The sequence below is a fragment of the Mastigoproctus giganteus genome, chromosome 8 (genome assembly GCF_048544385.1).
Source record: "Mastigoproctus giganteus isolate SK-2022 chromosome 8, ASM4854438v1, whole genome shotgun sequence".
Taxonomy (NCBI): domain Eukaryota; kingdom Metazoa; phylum Arthropoda; class Arachnida; order Uropygi; family Thelyphonidae; genus Mastigoproctus; species Mastigoproctus giganteus.
Window position 1 is genome coordinate 193,900,488 of NC_143582.1, and position 21,845 is coordinate 193,922,332.

At 35.8% G+C, this 21,845-nt stretch overlaps 1 protein-coding gene across 3 annotated transcripts in view; it reads right to left on the reverse strand.

Moving 5' to 3' along the window:
* Nucleotides 1-21,845, reverse strand: part of LOC150082129 (UPF0462 protein C4orf33 homolog) — an 87,524-nt gene that overhangs the window by 26,167 nt on the left and 39,512 nt on the right. For all 3 annotated transcript variants that reach the window (XM_090379999.1, XM_090379998.1, XM_090380000.1), the window contains exons 2-4: nucleotides 20,564-20,751; nucleotides 16,108-16,165; nucleotides 6,208-6,259 (exon numbers count right to left, since the gene is read on the reverse strand). In XM_090379999.1, coding sequence (XP_090236125.1) covers nucleotides 6,208-6,259; nucleotides 16,108-16,165; nucleotides 20,564-20,751 — 298 coding nt within the window. The remainder of the gene's footprint in view (nucleotides 1-6,207; nucleotides 6,260-16,107; nucleotides 16,166-20,563; nucleotides 20,752-21,845) is intronic.

Genomic DNA, 21,845 nt, shown 5'->3' on the forward strand with positions numbered 1-21,845 from the left:
TTTGTATGTCCTCCATAGCCAAGTGGTCAGGAGCAGGAGTGCAGTGACACACGCTCCTTGAGAAGACGGGGGTTCAAACCCCTGACTGCTAAATACGGTCGATCTGCCAACCCGCACTGGACCAGCATGGCAGATTGTGGCATAAAGTTTTAAAATGCTAGTTTATCACCATGAATTGTTGAGGAGGCTTCCATCCTCAACAATGGGTTGATAATGGCTGCAGTTTAGCTTTTTATGCAGATCACTTTATCATTTTAAAGTAACAGTTAGAAATGAACTCTTCCTTCGGAAACATGTCTACTAACAAAAGAAAGTGTCTTTCGATTAGCAAAAAAGTCGAAATTATTCGTGAGTTAGAATGTGGTGCAAAAAATGAAGCGTGTAAAACGTTTTCTTTGTCCTCTTCAAGCATATCGACATTGTGGAAGAATAAAGATGTTTACATGTCGGCACTGGAAAAGAACATAACCAAAAAAAATAAATAAAAATTTAGAAAGTGCGAGGTTACAAACGTTGATGAAGCATTACTTCAATGGTTTACCACACAAAGAAGTGCTGGATTTTCAAAAAACGGTCTGATCTTGAAGACTCAAGCAGAAATATTTGAAAACAATTTGGATGCGGCGATTTTGTGTGTAACAACAGTTGGCTGGATCGATTTAAAAAACAACAAAACATTGTTTATATAAAAATTAGTGAAGAATCTCAACCTACAGAACCAATAATGGCAAATGAATGGATTGACTGTGTTTGGGCAGGAATCAGGAAAGATTTCAATGACAAAGATATCTACAACAGGATCTACAAAATTTGGGTAGATGGGCTGTGAAGTGGCAACTGAAGTTTAACATTGATAAATGCAAAGTACTGCAATGGGTAGAAGTAACCCCAGAGGAACGTACCAACTGTGTGGTGCTACACTTAGAGTGGTAGAAAGTGAAAAAGACCTGGGAGTGATTGTACAGTCAGATGTTAAGTTTTCTGAGCAATGCAGACAGGCTGCCAGAGCAGGTCATGGGGTATTGTCAATGAATTAGGGTTGGATTTTTATTGGCGCATTAGCATCTAAGGCTATAATGCGGCATTTTTTTGTCAATGATATACAGGAATTTTGCTATCAGGGAAAAGGAGGTGGTTGTCCCTTTGTATAAGGCAATGGTCAGGCCACACCTTGAGTACTGCGTACAGGTCTGGAGGCCTCATTTTAGGAAGGATGTAGATTTGCTTGAGCTTGTACAGAGAAGGGCAACAAGATTGGTCAGGAGAATGAAGGGGTCCTCTTACCAAGAAAGGCTTAAGTTCTGCAAATTGCAGCGGCTGGAGACTAGGCACCTGTGAGGTAATCTGATTGAGGTGTATAAGGCCTTGAATGGGTTGAACATGCTGAATTCTGATGGGATTCTTCTGCTTGCTCACATTATGAACCTGTGGGGGCATAAATTCAAACTGAGGAAAGAGTTGTAGAATAGATGTGCAGAAATTTGCCTTTAGCCAGTGGGTAGTTAATTGCTGGAACAAACTTCCATCTGTCGTTCTGGAAGCTTAAATAAAGTCAAATTGTTTTTTTTTTTTTTTTTGGTTGATGCTACATAAGCTCATACACTTGCTTTCTTGCATCACATGCCTCTATTACTATTACAACAATGCCAACAAAACAGGACTTTTTTATAATTTGACACCTGACAATACATTGAAATTCAAAGGGGAAATATGTGTTGGTGGAAAAAATCAAAGACTCGTTTGACAGTGCTCATATGTGCAAATATGACAGGAACTGATAAAAAAAAAAAAAAAAAAAAAACTTTGTTATCGGAAAATCGTTAAAACCTTGGTGTTTCAAAAACGTAAGGAAACTTCCTGTGGATTACACTGCAAACAAGAAAGCTTGGATGACTTCAGATATTTTTCGGCAATTCGCAAATGATTGGAATAAGGAGCTATTCAAAAAGAAGAAAAATATTTTATTTTTAGTTGATAACTGTCCTGCACATTCCCAGATTCAAAATTTGTCCAACGTTAAGCTGGTGTTTCTGCCTTCCAATGCGACATCAATTTTACAACCAGTGGACATAGGTGTAATCAAGAGTTTTAAAGGATTTTATAAAAGATTTCTAGTTCTACATCTGATCAGTCAAAGAGAATAGAAACTTACCGAGTCTATATTGATATTGGATGCTATAAATTTATTGAATGATGCATGGAACAACGTTACTTCGACAACCACATTGAACTGCTTCAAGAAATCGAAATTAAATTCAAATGAAATTTCAATTGTAATTGAAGAAGATGGAAACAAAGAAAACAACTTACCATTATCCAAATGGTTGCTACGCAACAATGTTGTAGGTTGCTTAATACAGATAACATCGATGAATTTGTATGAGTCAATGACAACTTATTAACTAGTGGCCTTCCTACAGAGAGGACACTGTAGATGCTGTGCTCAACAAAGACGATAATAAAGGTGATGATTGCGATGATTATATGATGACAATTGAAAGTGAATCAAAATCAGTGCCAACAATCTCAAGGTGCAATGGACACATTAGTCAATTTTTTTTTAAGGAACTGAGGCAAGTAATGATACTTTTAACATTGAGTGTTTTAAGGGGAAACTTAAGAAATAAAAGTTTAATCTTTAAAACAAACATCAATTTTAAGATTCATAAATAAAGATTAATTGAAATCGTGTTTATTATTAAATAATATTGTTTTTAATTACAGAGAAATAAATTGTGTTTAGTATTAAGTGCATGGTTTTAAAATTACAGACAAATAAATTGTGTTTAATATTAAGTGTATTGTAGTTTACACAAGCATATTAATGCAAATAATATGTAGATATATACTTATATTATATTTTTCTCTCTAATATTTCTTTTGTTTTTTTGAATCTATCTTTTTATCAAGTTATTGAGAATTTAAAAAAATAGGATGTAGATTTAACTCATCACTAATATAAAGTGTTCATTGTTTAACCCCAGGGGTTTCCCCATCTCTGCTATCACTGATATAGCGAGTAACGGTTATAATGAGGAAATTTTGCCAGTCCCTTGATGCTTGTTATAACCAAGTTTAATTGTACATGTAAATCCACCCATACAGAAAATTGTATGAATATCATTAGCAGTGGCAAATGATGCAAGAAAGCAAGCTTATATAGAATCAGCAAAAAAAAAAAAAAGAAAAAAAAAAGACACCTCCCATTTCATGTATTTAGTTCTTCCTTTAATTTATTTAAACTACCAACTTCCACAACAGCAGATGGAAAATTGTTCCAGCAATCAACGATCCACTGCCTAAAGGCAACCTTTTGCAACCATCCTTCCTCAATTTCAATTTGTGGCCCCTCATGGGTGGTCTGAGCAAGAGGAAGAATCCCATCAGCAATGAGTTTGCTCAATCCATTCAACACCTTAAAACACCTCAATTAGATCATCTTGCAGGTGCTAGTCTCCAGATGCTGTAATTAGTAGAAATGAAGCCTTTCTTGGTAAGGGCACCCCTTTGTTGTGCTCACCAATCTCGCTGTCCTCTATACTCATTCCAGCAGCTCCTCATCCTTCCTAAAATGAAGCCTCCAGTCCTGTAACCATTGCCTTATTCCTGCTAGCAAAATTCCTGTATATAATTGACAAAACTCCCATAAGCTGTCCTGGCAGCACACCTGCATTGCTCAGAAAACTTCATATCTGACTGCACAATTACCCTCAGGTCTTTTTCATTCTCTACTACCCTGAGTGGTATGTCACTTTGGAGTTACTGCTACTCATATGCAGTACTCTGCATTTGTCAATATAAAACTTTAGTTGCCACTTCCCAGCTCATCTTCCCAAGTTTTCTAAATCTAGTTGCAGTACGATACTGTCTTTAATAACCCTACCAACCTTTGTATCATCTGCAAACTTGGATATTTCTGTATTTATCAATATCATTGATAAATACAGAAAACAACAATGTGCCCAACACTGAATCCTGGGGAACTCTACTAATAACATTAATCCCAGAAGAGCAGTGTCTATTGATTACCACTCTTTTCAACTTTTTTCAACATTGCCCTGTACTTGTTAAGTAAGCCTGCAGATCTCCTACTCTTAATGTCATTAGTGCCAACATGTACAACAATCACAACTTTTGTCCTTGGCAGATATACCCTGGTCCTATTCCACCTATCCTTTTTTACAAAGTATATTTCCCATTTCCCTGACGATAGAGTCACTGACAACAACTAGCTCTTGTGGAACCAGTGCATTCTGCCTTGGGGTTTGCTGTTTTGTTGCCTATTGATCAGGTGCAAGCTCTGATGTTAATGTGGGCAGCTCAGAGCTTGATGGGCCCCTAATTTCATTTCTTCAAGGGCAACCACCCTGTTCTTCAACTATCACAAAGACCCATAACAATGCTGAGTTGGCACCTAATATCCTCGCACTCCTTACATCCAGCACACACAGAGACATCCCCCTTGGCAATATCATGTCCCAATCCTGATAGCTCAAGCCACACATCAAGCCATACATCTCATAAGGCTGTGACTCAGAAGATAACTTTCCCCTCTGTTCACCCCAGAGCCATGGCACTCCCACTAGCTTGAGCCCTTTGCTTTGCTGCTCTGAGGCATGCTTTTTGTTCAAATTCAATATAATTAAAAATACTACACTAAACAGATTTATCTAATGCAGAATCACACTATGCACCAGTTAGGCTATGAAGTTTACATTATTAATTATGTATAATTAAAATTTTCAAATGTTCTTATCAATACACCAGTTATGCAGCAATAATACTACCACGCTACCAAGTTTGCATTATACAGGGCGATTCACTACCAGTGCGACAAACTTGCAGGAGGTGTAGGGGGCACAAAGACGAATCGGAATCACATAGCATTGCAGGGTTCGAAATGCCTTCTTCATGCGGTAGAGGACGTTGAACGGGAGGTCGCGTGAACAGCGATCCCGCTGGGTCAGCATTTGCGAACCAGTTCCCGAGGCAGTAGGATGGATGAGTATTCAAACGTTGAACTGGCCAACATGCACCTCGCGTATAGAGCTGCGGACTGTAATGGGCGCCGCTCTGCGCTTGTACCAGGAATTTCCCGCACAAGGCGTGCTCCTCATCATACGATTTTCGCATGTGTGCACAGAAGGTTACGTGAGACTGGTTGTTTCACGAGAGGTACCATGAATCGAGAGCGACCGACGAGGACGCCAGACAATGAGGAGAATGTCCTATGTCTTGTAGAAGGCAATCCGAGTACGAGTACTCGAGCGATAGGCCAACGATTGGGTATTTCCCAATCCACTGTATGGAGGATACTGTCAACAAACCAAATGAGTTCATACCATCTGCAACGTGCCCAATCATTGGAGCCTGCGGATTATCCACTCCGGAGGACTTTTGCTACTTGGTTTCTTCAACAGAAACGATTTGCATATGCTGACTTCCAGCGGTATCGCTGTTCATGCGACCTCCCGTTCAACGTCCTCTACCACATGACGAAGGCATTTCTGACCCTGCAATGCTATGTGATTCCGATTCGTCTTTGTGCCCCCTACACCTCCTGCAAGTTTGTCGCACTGGTAGTGAAATACCCTGTATGCATTAGGCTATACCATTACTCTTGAAAGTTAAGTTAATTATAATATATAAAAAAATTATCCAACTAGCACCACCCTAAGTGATTTGAACTTTAGAGCTACCTATTAACCACAATTAAAAATCTGAATTCCCCTACCACTCATTCTATAACTATAGCAATGGCAGCAAGATTCAAATGATACAAAGTTTCTACATATATAAGTAGTAACCTACAAAATCTCTAGCTAAATTAAAAAATAAAATAACAAGCATGACTAGGACTATAAAGCTACTTACAGAGTATGATTTGATAAGCCAGTTACGTCAATGAAATGGCAAAATTATCAAAAAACTTATCTGCTTCTTGGAGCTGAAAATTCTTTGACTAGCGCTTGGATACTCTCATCCTGAAGATCTTAAGGTTATTGTAATAAAATCATAATAAAATTAGAATAGCTTTTCTTTAATTTTTGCTATTGATTATTAGAGTTCAGTTGGGTCAAGCTGCAGATTTCAATACCTTTATGTGACAGAGCCACACAATGAAAATATATATATGTAGTCACAACATACTGGTTTGCTAAAACACATACACAATGTAAAATTCAGTGAAAATAATAGTATATTTACCTTAATTGCATTACTCCTTCCATTAAGCAGTAATAAAAGATGTTGACCATGACTGTAAAATAAGCAAAAATGATCTGGTAAATTAATAAAAGTTCAATATTTGTTAGAATTATAGTTAGCTCAAAAGCTCATGAATGTGAGTGAGTGTGTGTATGTGTGGGTGGGTTTTCAGAATGTTGTGTGGCCTGTACAGATACAATAATAGTAGTAGTGGCATGTGATGCAAGAAAGCAAGTGTATGAGCTTATGCAGCAGCATCATCCAAAAAAAAATCACACCATTCCCTCCAAATCCCTGTCCAGTTCCTCCTTAAATTTATTTAACCTATCAACTTCCACAACGACAGATGGAAGTTTGTTCCAGCAATTAACCACCCGCTGGCTAAAGGCAAATTTCCGCACATCAATTCTACATCTGTCTTTTCTTAATTTGAATTTATGCCCCCTTAGGTTCGTAATCTGAACAAGTGGAAGGATCCCATCATTATTCAGCATGCTCAACCCATTCAAGGCCATATACACCTCAATCAAATCACCGCACCGGTGCCTAGTCTCCAGCTACTGCAATTTTCAGAACTTATGCCTCTCTTGGTAAGAGGATCCCTTCATTCCCCTCACCAATCTTGTTGCCCTTCTCTGTACACGCTCAAGCAAATCTACATCCTTCCTAAAATGAGGCCTCCAGAACTGTATTCAGTACTCAAGGCGTGGCCTGACCATTGCCTTATACAGAGGGACAATCACCTCCTTTTCCCTGCTAGCAAAATTCCTATATATCATTGACAAAACCCCATGACCTGCCCTGGCAGCCTGTCTGCATTGCTCAGAAAACTTCATATCTGACTGCACAATTACTCCCAAGTCTTTTTCATTTTCTACCACCTTAAGTGTAGTACCACACAGTTGGTATGTTTCTCTGGGATTATTTCTACCCATATGCAGTACTTTGCATTTGTCAAGGTTAAACTTCAGTTGCCACTTCTTAGCCCATCTGCCCAAATTATCTAGATCCTGTTGCAGTAGCACACTGCCATTACTGTCATTAACAACCCTGCCAACCTTTGTATCATCTGCCAACTTTGACACTAAGCCTGATATACTTTCATCAATATCATTGATAAATATACAAAACAACAGAGGATCCAACACTGAACCCTGTGGGACTCCACTAATAACATTAGTCCACGAAGAGCAGCACCCATTAATTACCACCCTCTGTCTTCTCCTCCTCAACCATCCTTTTATCCATTGTAGCAACTTACCCTTAATACCATTCTGCTCCAATCTGTACAATAGTCTTCCTTGCGCAACAGTGTCAAAAGCTTTCCTGAAATCCAAATATATGATATCAAAATTATTTTTTGCATCCAGTTCCTTTGTAACCACATCATAATATCCTATCAAATTTGTCAGACAAGACTTTCCCTTAACAAACCCATGCTGTGTCTGAATTATTGCTGCAGTCTTGTCTAGATGATCCTGCAATGCATCTTTAACCAGTGACTCCATTATTTTACCCGGAACAGAAGTTAAACTAACTGGTCTGTAATTACTCTTGTCACCTTTTGATCCCCCTTTGTGAATTGGGGATACATTTGCACATCTCCAGTCCATGTGGACCTCCCTTGAGTCCAAGGATGCTCTCATAATTATGGCTAAGGGTTTGCTTAGTTGCTTTGCTGCTTCCTTTAATATAACTGGATAGATCCCATCCACCCCAGGTGCCTTTCTTATGTTTAACTTCAACAATTTCTCCTCCACTTTGCTCTCAGTTATTACAAAATCATTAAGCACCCTGCTACAATTTGATAACCTTCTGCCCTTTTCAAACCTTAATAACTCCTCATGTGTGAATGTAGATGCAAAATACTCATTCAGTTTGTTTGCTATCTGAGTAGGATCATCAACAGTGGAACCATCGATATCAAGTTGACCAATCAGATTCATTCCCTTCCTTTTAGAGTTTATATAAGTAAAGAAATCCTTGCTGTTTTTCTTAGCATCTTTTGCCAAAGATTTCTTGTAATCTGCCTTCGCCTGCCTAACCTCCTTTGTGACCTGATTACAGACTAGCTTATATCTGCCATAGGCTTCTGAGTCGATTGATAATTTATATGCATCCCATGCATTTTTCTTCTCTGTCACGAGTCTCATTAGTTCATTTGATAACCATTTAGGCCTAAACCTTGAACAATATTTCTTAATAGGTATGAATAGGTAGATATAATATGCAATGGCACAAAATGGTGGATCTAAGTGGCTGATGCACCTAGAATCAGTCAACAATAACAACCAAACATGATATATTTTTGAAACAAATCAAGCATTTTGGAATCAACAGGTTTTTTTAAAATCAATATAATGAATGCTCCACTGAAAGTAGAATGTACGACAAGTTGCAGCTGGATGATTAACACAGTTTTAATAATAGTATTAATATTAAAACAGCAGTACAAAGGCAAAGAAACAAAACTTATGTGGCATCTGCTATAAAAAAAAATAATAAATAAATAAATAAAAATATACCCTAGTTTATATTTTATTTATTTCTTACAAATAATTAGCTAATCCCTAAGCTCTGACTCTATAAGGCTAGGCTAGGTAGTAACTTGTTCCAATACTTGATTACTCTTTGACTAGACATTTTCTTTCATCTATTCTCTAAAATAAAACTTTTCCTTAGTTTTTGTTATTGATTATTAGGGATCAGCTGGGCAAACAAGAGGACATAAATTCTATTTGAATTTATGTCATCTTGTTTGCATCATCCTAGAAAGAGAATATATGTCCCAATAATTGAGTTTTATTGATTATTTTAAGGTTTTACACACCTCAATTAGAAACCCAAGCAAATTCCAAGTTTCCAAAATTTCAACTTACAAAACTGGAACTATTCCCACAATAATATTTCATAAGAATACAAACAAACACAGCAGGATAATAAATCAGAATGTCTTATAAGGGTATTTTAACTTTCCAGATATCGACTGGAAATTGTTGGTGGGTCACCCATACAGTAGCAGAAATTTTCTGGATTCATTGGATGACTACATAAAAGAACCACTAGGTGGCAGTGTTCATAAATTACTGATGTGGGGTTTACTTAAATATATAACTAACATCAAGGGAAAAGGGAAGGAATTTTACTTTTGAAATGGTGACTGCAATAACTCAGACAGTTTTTAAATTCTTTTCAATGGGTCCAACTGATGATGTTAACAACTGCAAATTCTAAATGGGAGGCATTCAGGGAAGTAATCAGAGAGGCTACTAAGCTTTTTATACCAAGAGAATATTGTTCAAGGTTTAGACCTAAATGGATGTCAGATGAACTGATGAGACAAGAAGCAGAGAAGAAAACTGCATGGGATATGAAGGGAACTGCATGGGAACTAACCCCTTTGGTGACTAAGGCAGATTATGAGAAGGCTTTGGCTAAAAATGCAAAAAAAGCAGCAAAGAATTATTGGCGATGTTAAAATTAGAAGGAAAGGGATGAACCACATTTATCCATTAGATATGAATGGGGCATAATCCTGATAATCCTGTTCAGATTATTTTACAACTGAACAAATAATTTTCATCTACATTCAGATGATAGGATACCAGAATTATACCAAGTTATAACTGAGGACTAAATGAATTTTTAATAACAGTGAGGAAACTAAAAGAAAATAAGACACATGGAGCTGACAGAATATATCCAGTTATATTAAAAGAAGCAGCAAAAGAGGTAAGCAAACCAGTGGCCAAAATTATGAGAACATCATAAGATTTTCTACAGATTGAAGATATTGGACTGCAGGAAGTTTTATTTTAGCCGGCGAGTTATAAATTACTGGAATAAGTTGCCTTCATAGGTGGTAGAGGCCGACAGTTTGGGGAAATTCAAAGGCCATCTGGATAGTACCTTCGGGTAAGGGAAGCGCATAGGATGATAGGTTTAATTTCCTTTTCCTTTTTTTTTTATTAATTATTATTATTTATTTTTTTGTTTTTATCATTGTTTTGTTCGGATATATATATTTTTTTTTTGGCTGGTGCAGCATAAGCCATAGGCTTTCTTGCACCATGCGGCCATTACTAATACTAATACTATACAAATGTCTCTCCTATTCACAGAGGGGGAAGCGGGATCAAAGAGTGAAGCAAATAATTACACAGCTATAAGCTTTACTTTTGTTCCAGAGAAAATACTAGAGTCAAAAATTAAAGAAGTAATGAAAGATCATCTTTACAGGAATGCAGTTAAACAACAATCACAGCACAGTTTATTAAGGGGAGATCTTGTCTGATCAATATGATTAGCTACTATGATGCAGTAATAAGGAACAGGGTGCAAAAAATATGCTCTCTTGGACTGTTATTAGTCGAGTCCCTCAGGGTTGAGTGCTTGGCTCCCTTACTCTTTTCAATATTATTAATGATACTGATGAAGGCACATAAGCATAACATCAAACCTTGCAGATGATACAAAGGTTGGCAAGGTTAATAAATGACATAAGTTAAGGTACAAAACAAGACCTAGAAAAATCAGGCAGAAGAACTGAGAAGTGGCAATTGAGATTTAACATTGTTAAATGTAAGGTACTGAATATTGGTAGTAATCCCAGAATAACATACCAACTGAGTGGTACTATAGTCAAGTGGTAGTGAACAAAAAAAAAAGACCCTGGGAATAATTGTACAATCCAATAATAAGTTCTCTGAGCAGCAGTGCAGACAAGCTGCTAGAACAGCTCATGGAGTTCTGTCAATAATATACAGGAATTTTGCCAGCACGAACAAGGAAGTGATTATCCTGTTGTGTAGGGCAATGGTTTGGCTGTACTGTATATTGAGTACTGCATACATGTCTAGAAGCTTCATTTTAGGTAGATCTGTTGGAACAGGTACAAAAAAGACTGACAAGATTATATGGGGACACAAAAGGATACTCTCATCAGGGAAGACTATTTTCTACAAACTGCAACATTTGGAAATTAGGCACCTGCACAAGACCTGATTGAAGTATTTAAGGCTTTAAATGGATCAAGTAAACTACATGCTACTGGCATCTTTACTATTTCTCAGTTGACACAACTAGAAAAATTTAAATTGAAAAAGGATGTTTGCAGGATAAATATGCAAAAATTTGCTTTCAGCCAGAGAATAATTGACTGCTGGAACAAACTTCCTTCTGGTATTTGTGGAAGTGGGTCATTTGAATTAATTTAAGGAAGGATTAAACAAATTATTAGAGTGGATAGAGATATGGGTAGTGTGTTTTTTTTTTTTTTTTTTTTGGCTGAAGCTATATAAGCTCACTTCCTTGCATCATTTGCCACCATTAATACTAATAAACATGAGAAAACTTCATATTGAACTATAGTATTAAACTTCTCCCTTATCCTTTTCATCTGCAACATGTTTCACCATATTCCTTTAATTTTCATTGCACACCCTTTTAGTGTATGCCTTCACTCCTTATAAAAAAAAAAAACACCATGTGTACTCTACGCACGACAGATGTTTTATTTTATGTGAAACTTGGCTTGGATGAGGTTAAAGGGTTGGGCCTTCACAGTCATTATGTCTGCAGTTGGAAATTCTAAGAGAAGTAACGGATAACTTTCTGAAGTGCCCAATTTTACATCATTTTCATACCATAATCGATCACAGATATCACAAACAGTGTGAAATATTTTTCAGAAATTGTTGTTTAAATCCTTTATAGGAGTTACAGTCATGTTCGATATTCTTGTAAATGATTTCATGCTTAACTACTGTTGAAACTTGTGGAGGGTCTACAACAAGCGGTTGAGCTGAAATATGATTTTGTTTATTTTTGGATGATGCAATCGAAGCTGGTTGTTGCAGTATACTCTGTCTAGCTGGTTAAGAAATCAATTGAAAATCCTCAGGTAATTCATTTGAACTCAAAATTTTTGGATTGAAATCTTCAGGAAGTTCTTGAATGTAATTTTGTGATGTCGATGGTCCTTGATGCTTCTTGACGAGAGATGATGATGAGATTCTTGATGAGAAGTCGATGTAGAAGGTTGATGTTGATCAAAATCTTGAGAAGCAGATTTTATTAAACTCTGCATTATTTTTTCATCCTCTATGTTTTTGAACTTGTTCTTTTGTTGACATGGGAGGCTTCATTGGCAGTTTTGAAGTTTTTATTCTTGAATATTACTACCCACTACTTACTCTACCAAACCAATTTTAGTGACTGAGTTAGCGTCATTTAGAAAGTTACGTAATTTGTGTCATTTCTGTCTCTTAGTATGAATGATATAACATTTTATTCTCACACCCGCTACTTACTCTACTGCATCAATGTTAGTGACTGAGTTACCATCATTAGTACCATTTAGGAAGTGACGTCATTTCCATCTGAAAATTTCATTACCAATTGGTTTTGCTTCAGTCTGAAAATGTAGTAGGTGCCGCCAAAGATGTTTTCACATAAAAAAAAAAAAAAGGCACTCTCTAAATAGCAGTTTTTTATAACCAAATATTTATAACTTCAAGTAATCATTATTAGTATGAAAATGTATTACAATAGCAGCTTACTGTACACTCTTTAAAAAGCATCCTGACATTAATTTATTACTCAGTTAGCAAGTGGGTATATCAGACACATCAGAAAACATACTGCTGTACAAAGTTTACCTTTCAATTTTCTGCAAAACAAAAAAATGCTAACAGTTTTGCCACTGTTAACTGTTTAAAATTACACTCTTTGTGATGCCATATAAAGGATCCAAATACCAAAAATGTATATATTTTTTAATCAAGAAGTACTTCCTGATCATTCATGTGGTATACTTGTACAGAATTAAATATATATTTTTTAAAAATAATAAAACAAATTTTAATATTATTTTTTTAATTTTTAATTAAAAATTTTAATTAAATCTGTCATGCCAAAAGAACTTGCATGAGCAGGTACACTTGATGTATTGCATACAGCAACAATGAGAGGCTTGATTTTTTTTATAGTCATATTTATCATTTAAATACAAAGTAATGATGCGGATTAAAAGTGAAAATAATAATGAAGAAATGAAACAGAAAAAATTCATGTGGTCTTTTCCTTAATAGTTTTTTAACATTTTTTTTTTTTTTTTTTTTGGATGCAATGTTATACTAGTGTGCCTGCTTTACGGTTAAGTGATTTGGAATATCTACAATTTTTTATACTATATATATATATTTATACTATACTATATATATATATATTTTATACTATAGTATACTATATATATTTTATACTATACTATACTATATATATTTTATACAATATATATTTATATTTATACTATATTTTTTATACATTCAACTAATATCCTTCTCTAATATTGATAAGTCAATTACAATAAAGACATCAATGTTTGATCAGTTATCTAAATGCAATACAATTAAGATTAGTTATCTGTTACATTATGTTTTTTTTTTTTTTTTTTTTTTTGATTTGGTAGTTGTTGGCGCATCGGCTTCTGTGGCCATATTGCACCTCCCAAGGTTTTTGCAGTACTTTGATCCAAGCCCGAGGCAGGAATCGAACCCGCGACCTTTGGGTTGCCGGGCAGGTACTTTACCCACTAGGCTAGCCCGGTCGGCTGTTACATTATGTAAAAAGAAATTACTTCAAATCACACCTGTATAATTAAGTGACTCAATTATACAGAGTTGACCAAATAACAATAAGTAAATAAATGAATCTTAATTAACTTGAATTTAACTTCCTCAAAAAAAAAAAAAAACCCGAAGCTAATTAATTCTACAGAGGTAAAAATACTCATCAGCTATTGTATAATGAAGTCAAAATTTTTCAGAACTTTTTAAAAACTGAAGGATGTGATGCTTGCCTGCATACATCTTCGTATGAGACAACATAAATTGAAATACACTCCCCTACAAAAGTATTTAACTATCCCTGTTGTCTAGTAGATCTTTCTGGATAAACAAGTAAGTAACTTGGAGTGGTATATAAACAAGGCATACAAACCATACAAGTTAGTTTTTGGAATGGAATGTAGAATGAAGCAAACTGATTTTGAGTGGGAGTGTTACTGTGAGATTCACACTGATGACTTGTCAATTCACACAACTGCTAACAGCTTAATCATCCAAAGTCTACTATCAATGATGTTATCATAAAATGTAAGTGTGATGGTACCATCACCATCCATCATTTCACAGGAAGACAACTAAGTTCACTCCATGTAACCAGAGGGTAGTCGGAAGGGCAGTAAATGATCTTGTCAGACATCCCTGCAAAACATCAACCAGGAGATTAAGGTGTCAGCAGGGATTGACACTTTAATTTCCTGTTTGCAGGGATGTCTAACAAAGTTGTCATACCATCCTTGTTGTGGCACTCCATACAAACACTATGTATGGAGCTACACAACATCTGTTTACATGGGATAATAATGGTGCATAAGCTAAACATTACCAACTGCAGTCAGTTGGTAATGTCTCACCTTGCATGGTATAACAAAAGTTAAAATTGGCCACAGAGCAGTGTAAATTGGTTCTATACAGTGATGAATCCTAATTTAAACTCTATGGGATAAACTGGAATGCCAGTCCAAGAGATCCCACATCTGTAGTTCAATCAGTCACTGTTCTACAGGTGAAATGGAAGATTATACCCACTGCAGTCTATCATTTGTTGGTGGAAAGGCTACCCATGAGGGTAAAATGTGTCACAGTGGCCAAAGGGAAACTGACACACTATTGAAGTGAGTGGCAGTGACAACAATGTGAAATCAATGTCCCTGCCATGTGTCTGGATACCATGTAAGTAGTGTACAATGTCAATTTGTAGACACTGGGAAAGGTAAATATGCATGCTTTGTCAGAAAAGCTGATATCCTAGCATATACAGTATGAAAACAACTCACTCTCATGAAAAGTGCACAGATCTAATTTGCGTTGCTTCCACAAACTGAATGAAACTCAAACATCAATAGTTGATTACGTGTGGACCTACCTACATGTATTTTTTGAGTGTGTGCATGTTCCCACATATGCAGATATGAACATACACACAAGCACTGAAGCTGTAATGCTTGTGTGTGATTACATGGCCAGTTTCAAAGTAAAAATAGTTGCTAATTATGGACTGAATGGCTAACAAAAAAAAAAAAAAGAAAAAGATTAAAATTCAATTTTTGAATGTTCTTCATACTTCTTTTCCAAAATTAACCTGTTAACTCAACTAAATTGGTCATATATTAATAAAAGGCTTCATTTCATTGTTTTTTGTAAAGATATTGCTCTCTTTGTTCTGATAGCGTGCAACCTATTCATAAATTTTTTATTTAATGATATTTTTACATACAATACAAAAAAAAAGCATATTGCTCATAGTTCATTAAAAGTATCCTTGTTTGTATTACGATTAGGAAAATGGATATTTTCAACTTATGATAAAATAATGAGTAGTATTAACATATCATTTCATGATATGCTGTAACTACATGTAAATAAAGAAATTTCATCAGGATTCTTGACTTAGTAAGTCATCTTAATTTTAAAAAATGTATATATCATTATTTAAATTCAAAAATCTATGAATGATAAACAAAGCTACTGTATTCATCTAAAAAGAAGTATCGTTATTCATATCCTTTGCTGCCATCTTTACACACAATGTGAAATTAAAATTTCATAATTGAAAAAAAAAAAACAAAAAAAACTGATTATAAACTTTGAACACTACTTCATTCTATAACATCTAAAATAACTTGCATCACTATTGTTTTCTATACATTTTCTGCTCATTTATAACACAAAATGTTATCTACTTATTTATCAAACCAAAAATGGTTTCTTTTGTAATACCAAGTAAAACAAAAAATATTCAAATTATGGACAAATCTATGAGCTTAAAAATACTTACGGACTTAATTCCACTTCTAGATATCGTTCATCAGCCCCAAGAAAGAAAGCTTCAACCACTAAAAAAAAAAAAAGCAGAAAAACCATATAGAAAGTGAGAGTCATTAAAAAAAATGAAAATCCTGAAAAATATTTAAAAAGGATATTTTACAGTGGATAAAATAAAAATTGGTCCAAAATAAGCATATATAATGAAGTGGTAGTGGTCTCAATTTGGGATGTGACATGATCAAACACTGAAGTAGGCCTGTTAGTCTGTGTGGAACATCTCATAATAGAGTGCTGTAAATCACCATAGTTCAACACTTGGCTAGCCCTTTTGCTTCATTCCATAAATGAATGAGTTGAGATCTAGCGACTTGGTGGGCCACAGAAGAGGGGAAGGCATACAGTTTTCTTAATTTTCTTTGAACTATGCATATTTCTGACCTATGATGAATTGTCCTGCTGGAAAATGCCCATCAGTGCCAAAGAGCAGAATATTAACCCCTCCAGGAGTATGCCTGGAAAGGTTTAATGATTTTCTGTGTATTTCAACTCACTATACCCCAGAACAGTTCTGCAATCAGTGCAGTGCTCAATGTGTTACATCCTAAGACATTTTTGGGCTGTGTTAAAGCATTTAAAAATGGTTCTTATTATTGTTGAAAGATGGCAGAACACAGAATAAAATAAATTCGGCCCTGGAAAGATTGTGCAAGTCTCAAGAGGTAGAATTTTTTTCAGCCTGGTCTGTAACTGTTAACAGAAGGGACTGCTTCTATAGGGATGGGATACACTTAAATAGAAACAGTGCAAGAATATTTGCTGATGCTATCGAGGCAGTGTTAGGTCGGTCGGAAAACTGCTAGCTTGGGGGGGGGGGGGATACAAGGACTAATAGATTAACAGTAGCCACTGGCAGAGGTGAAAGTGATTCTTGCACTGCTTCTATTGGAATGAGCAGAAGCCTGGAAAACAAGATGCAGGATATATCAGAGACTGCTGGGAGTCATTGCGGTACAAGTAAACACATGGGTTGTGTTAGGGTAGCTAAGAAAAAGAACAGGTGCATGTATACTTGCGTGTACACCAATGCTAGGAGTTTGGTAAATAAATTTGATGAATTTGAGTTATTGCTCAGAACACCAAAGGCAGATATTGTTGGGATATCAGTCACACAGATATAAGGTGTCACACAGATATAAGGAATGCAGAACTGCAATTTGGGGAGTACAACATCTACAGAAAGGACAGACAGGATAGGAAGGGAGGAGGGGTTATGCTATTAGTTAAGAAACACATAAAATCCAAGGAAGTGAAGCCAGTTGACATCGCTGAACAGTGTAGTGTCGAGTCAGTTTGGTGTGACATAAGCATTGGGAGATCAAAATTGAGAGTAGGAGTGTGCTATAGGCCCAATGACTCTGATGAGTATAATAAGAAACTGTACAGGGAAATAGAGTGGGCCAGTAAATCAGAGAGTCTTATAATGGGGGATTTTAATTTCCCAGATATAGACTGGAATTTGTGGGTTGGTCATACACACTAGCAAGGCTTTTGTGGATTTATTGGATGATTGTTTTCTACATCAGCATGTTCGGGAGGCAACTAGAGGGAGTAATACTCTTGATTTGATTATCAGTAGTGATTCTTCATGCATTAAAAATCTGCAGATAGAGGAACCACTAGGTGGTAGTGATCACAGTGTGCTGAAGTGGGATTTACTCAAAGAGGTAACTACCATCAGGGGTAAAGGGAAGGGTTATTGCTTTCTTAAAGGCGATTACGATAGTCTGAGACAGTATTTAAATTCTATACAGTGGGACCAACTGATGATGTTACCAACAGCAAATTCAAAATGGAAAGCATTCAAAGAACTTATCTTGGAAGCTACTAGGCTTTATATAACAACTAAGAAATATTGTTCAAGGTTTAGGCCTAAATGGATAGAAGATTAACTAATGAGACATATGGCAGAGAAGAAAAATGCACGGGATACATATAAATTAACACGTGACACAGAAGCCTATGATAGATATAAGTTGATCTGTAACCAAGTTACAAAGGAGGTTAGGCAAGCGAAGGCAGATTACGAGAAATCTTTGGCAAGGGATGCAAAGAAAAACAGCAAAGAGTTCTTTACTTATGTAAACTCTAGAAGAAAGGGGATGAATCAGATTGGTCCACTTGATATCGATGGTTCAACTATTGATGATCCTGCTCAGGTAGCTAACAAACTAAATGAATATTTTGCATCGACATTCACACATGAGGAGTTATTCAGCGAGGGGAATGCCAGAGGTGTATTCAACTGTGGCAGTAAGCTAGATAATCTTGTAATAACTGAGAGTAAAATGGTGGAGAAATTAATTGTTGAAGATAAACACAAGAAAGGCACCTGGGGTGGATGGGATCTATCCAGTAACATTAAAGGAGGCAGCAAAGGAAGTAAACAAACCCTTAGCCATAATTATGAGAGCTTCCTTGGACTCAGGGGAGGTACCCATAGACTGGAGATCTGCAAATGTGACCCCAATTCACAAAGAAGGATCAAAGGCTGACACAAGTAATTATAGACCTGTGAGTTTAACTTCTGTTCCAGGAAAATTAATGGAGGCACTGGTTAAAGAAGCACTGCACGATCATCTACACAAGACTTCAGTTATAGCTCGGACACAGCATGGTTTTGTTAAGGGGAAGTCTTGCCTGACCAATTTTATTGGATACTATGATGCAGTCACAAAAGAACTGGATGCAGGGAATAACTTTGATATTATATACTTGGATCTTAGAAAGGCTTTTGATACTGTTGCAAATGAAAGACTGCTGCACAAATTGGAGCAGTGTGGCATTGGAGGCAAATTTCTGCTATGGATAAAAGGGTGGTTGAGGGGGAGAAGACAGAGAGTGGTAATCAATGGACACTGCTCATTGTGGACTAATGTTATTAGTGGAGTCCCTCAGGGTTCAGTGTTGGGTCCATTATTGTTTTCTGTATTTATAAATAATATTGATGATGGTATATCAAGCTTAATGTCCAAGTTTGCAGATGATACAAAGGTTGGCAGGGTTGTTAAGGACACTACTGACGCTATGCTGCTGCAACAGGATTTAGAAAGGTTGAGCAGATGGGCTGAGAGGTGGCAAATGAAGTTTAACATTGACAAATGTAAAGTACTACATATGGGAAACAGCAACCCCAGAGCAACGTATCAACTCTGTGGTACTACACTGACAGTGGTAGAGAATGAAAAGGACCTGGGGGTAATTGTGCAGGCAGATATGAAGTTCTCTGAGCAGTGCAGACAGGCTGCAAGAGTAGCTCGTGGTGTCTTATCAATGATATACAGGAATTTTTCTAGCAGGGATAAGGAGGTGATTATTCCCTTGTATAAGGCAATGGTCAGGCCACACCTTGAGTACTCTATACAGGTCTGGAGGCCTCATTTCAAGAAGGATGTAGAGCTGCTGGAATGAGTACAGAGAAGAGCAACAAGATTAGTGAATGGAACAAAGGGTTGCTCTTACGAACAAAGGCTTAAGTTTTGCAAATTACAGTGTCTGGAGACTAGGCACCGGCGAGGTGATCTGATAGAGGTCTATAAAGCCTTGAATGGTTTGAGCATGCTCAATGCTGACAGGATTCTGCCTCTTGCTCAGAATAATCACCTGAGAGGGCATAAATTCAAATTGAGGAAAGACAGATGTAGGATAGATGTGCGGAAATTTGCCTTCAGCCAGCGGGTAGTTGGTGGAACAGACTTCCATCCCTTGTTGTGGAAGTTGATAGCCTAAATAAATTTAAGGCTCAGCTGGACAGGTATTTCGAACGAACAGAGGGGTGAAGTGGAAGTTTTTTTTTTTTTTTTTCTTTTTGGCTGATGCTGCATAAGCTTGCTTTCTTGCATCATATGCCTCTACTAATGCTAATGCTAAATATATCACATTGCATGAGTCCTGTTTTTTCACTCATTATTACACATGCACAAAATTTGAAAATTATGTTTAAATAAAAATACACACACACATTGAATTTTAAGCCAACAAAGAGTTTAATAGACACTCCAGACCTAAAAAGTCAGTTTTCTTAAACCAACAGTCACTTGCCATATTATAAGTTCCAGAGATTCCCAACAAAACATCCTCTGACTATGTTTTGTCAGAGGATGCTGCCAGTCTAGGTTAGATCCACAGGTTCGTGTTAAGAAGACCACAGACTCATGTTATCTCTCAAATACATACTCTAAGGGCAAACTACACCATAAGTTACTATTTGCAAAGTATGCAATACATAATTGTTTTCCGTTCAAGTGATGTGAATAAAAAACGCTTGAACGGGAAACAAGTGATGTGAATAAACAACACTTGAACGGGAAACAAGTGATGTGAATAAACAACAATTAGCATGTATAATAGTTTAGCAGTATACTATACTGAAAATTTACTACAAATTTTAAATAAACATACTTTCGTACCTTCATAATTCCATAATTTTGGAAATGGTTCTCCAGGCATCCCATCTGGTGCACCAGGCTCATTGAAAAAAGGTGCTGTTACTTCCATTATAACATGCTTACTTCCCTCTTCTGGTTTCAAAACAATTTTTACAGGTTCATGGTCTATTGGTCGACTATCCCATGTTTTGGTAATTAAAAACTCCATGCTAAAATAAAAAAAAACTTATTTTTTAAGAGATTTTAATTATAATTTTTTTATGTTTAATATAAATATTTATATATCAAGTGAGCTACTGCAGATAAAATACCCAAAACAGTTATTTTCGAATTATGAAATCACTATATTAATAAAACTGAAGTTTCATATAATTAATACAAGAAATTTGATAATGCTTTGGCTTTTTTGGGGGTGGGGGATAAGAAAATTTTTATGAGTTTGTGAAGTGGAAAAATATGATTTTAAGGCATAATTTGCCAATTAACAATTTCAAATGTCAAGTTAAATTAACAAATCCTGACCTTTTTATTACAATTATACAATTTTTGAAAATAAACAGATAAATAAGAATAATTATGAATATTTTGAAATAAAAATAAATAATAAAATTTTGAAATAAGAATAAATATGAAAATTTATTAAACTTTCAAATAGTAGTAGCCTTTTTTACTTATTTAAATATAAAGTACATTTGCTGGTCAGCTGAAGCAAAATGCTAGATAATACAATAAAAAAATGTATTTTCTCTTATTTCTTTACCACATTTAAAAGGTCTGATTGTAAAATTAGTGTTGGGTTGGAGAGCCGTGCTTGGTCACTTCTATTATAAGCATATTTCCTTATTCTTTCATTATCATAAAAAAATCTTCCATCAGTTCAAGTAACTGTTGAGTTGGTAATGTGGTTACCAGAGATGTCAAATTAGAAGCTGTAAGGTGGAACTCAGAAGCATTAAAAGTTGATATTTTGAAATTCTGGAGAACCACAGATAACTATTAATTCATTTTTATAATTCATTTCATGAAAACAACAATACAGCAATACCTCAAATAGTGCAGCTTCAATCAGTACGGGATTGGGATTCACTATAGTGCGGTTTATAATCTGCGACTGCAATTAATTATCAATTAATTTCATTCTTAGTCTACCTCACATTACTGTTTGTATTTATTATTTTTCTAACTAATCATGCATAATTATTTCTAATATAAAAAATCCTTATGATACTCACATATAATTTTTCCCACTGAAACTATTCCCCGTTCAGTGCTGATTCAGTCAGTGAGGTAGCACAAGCAAAAC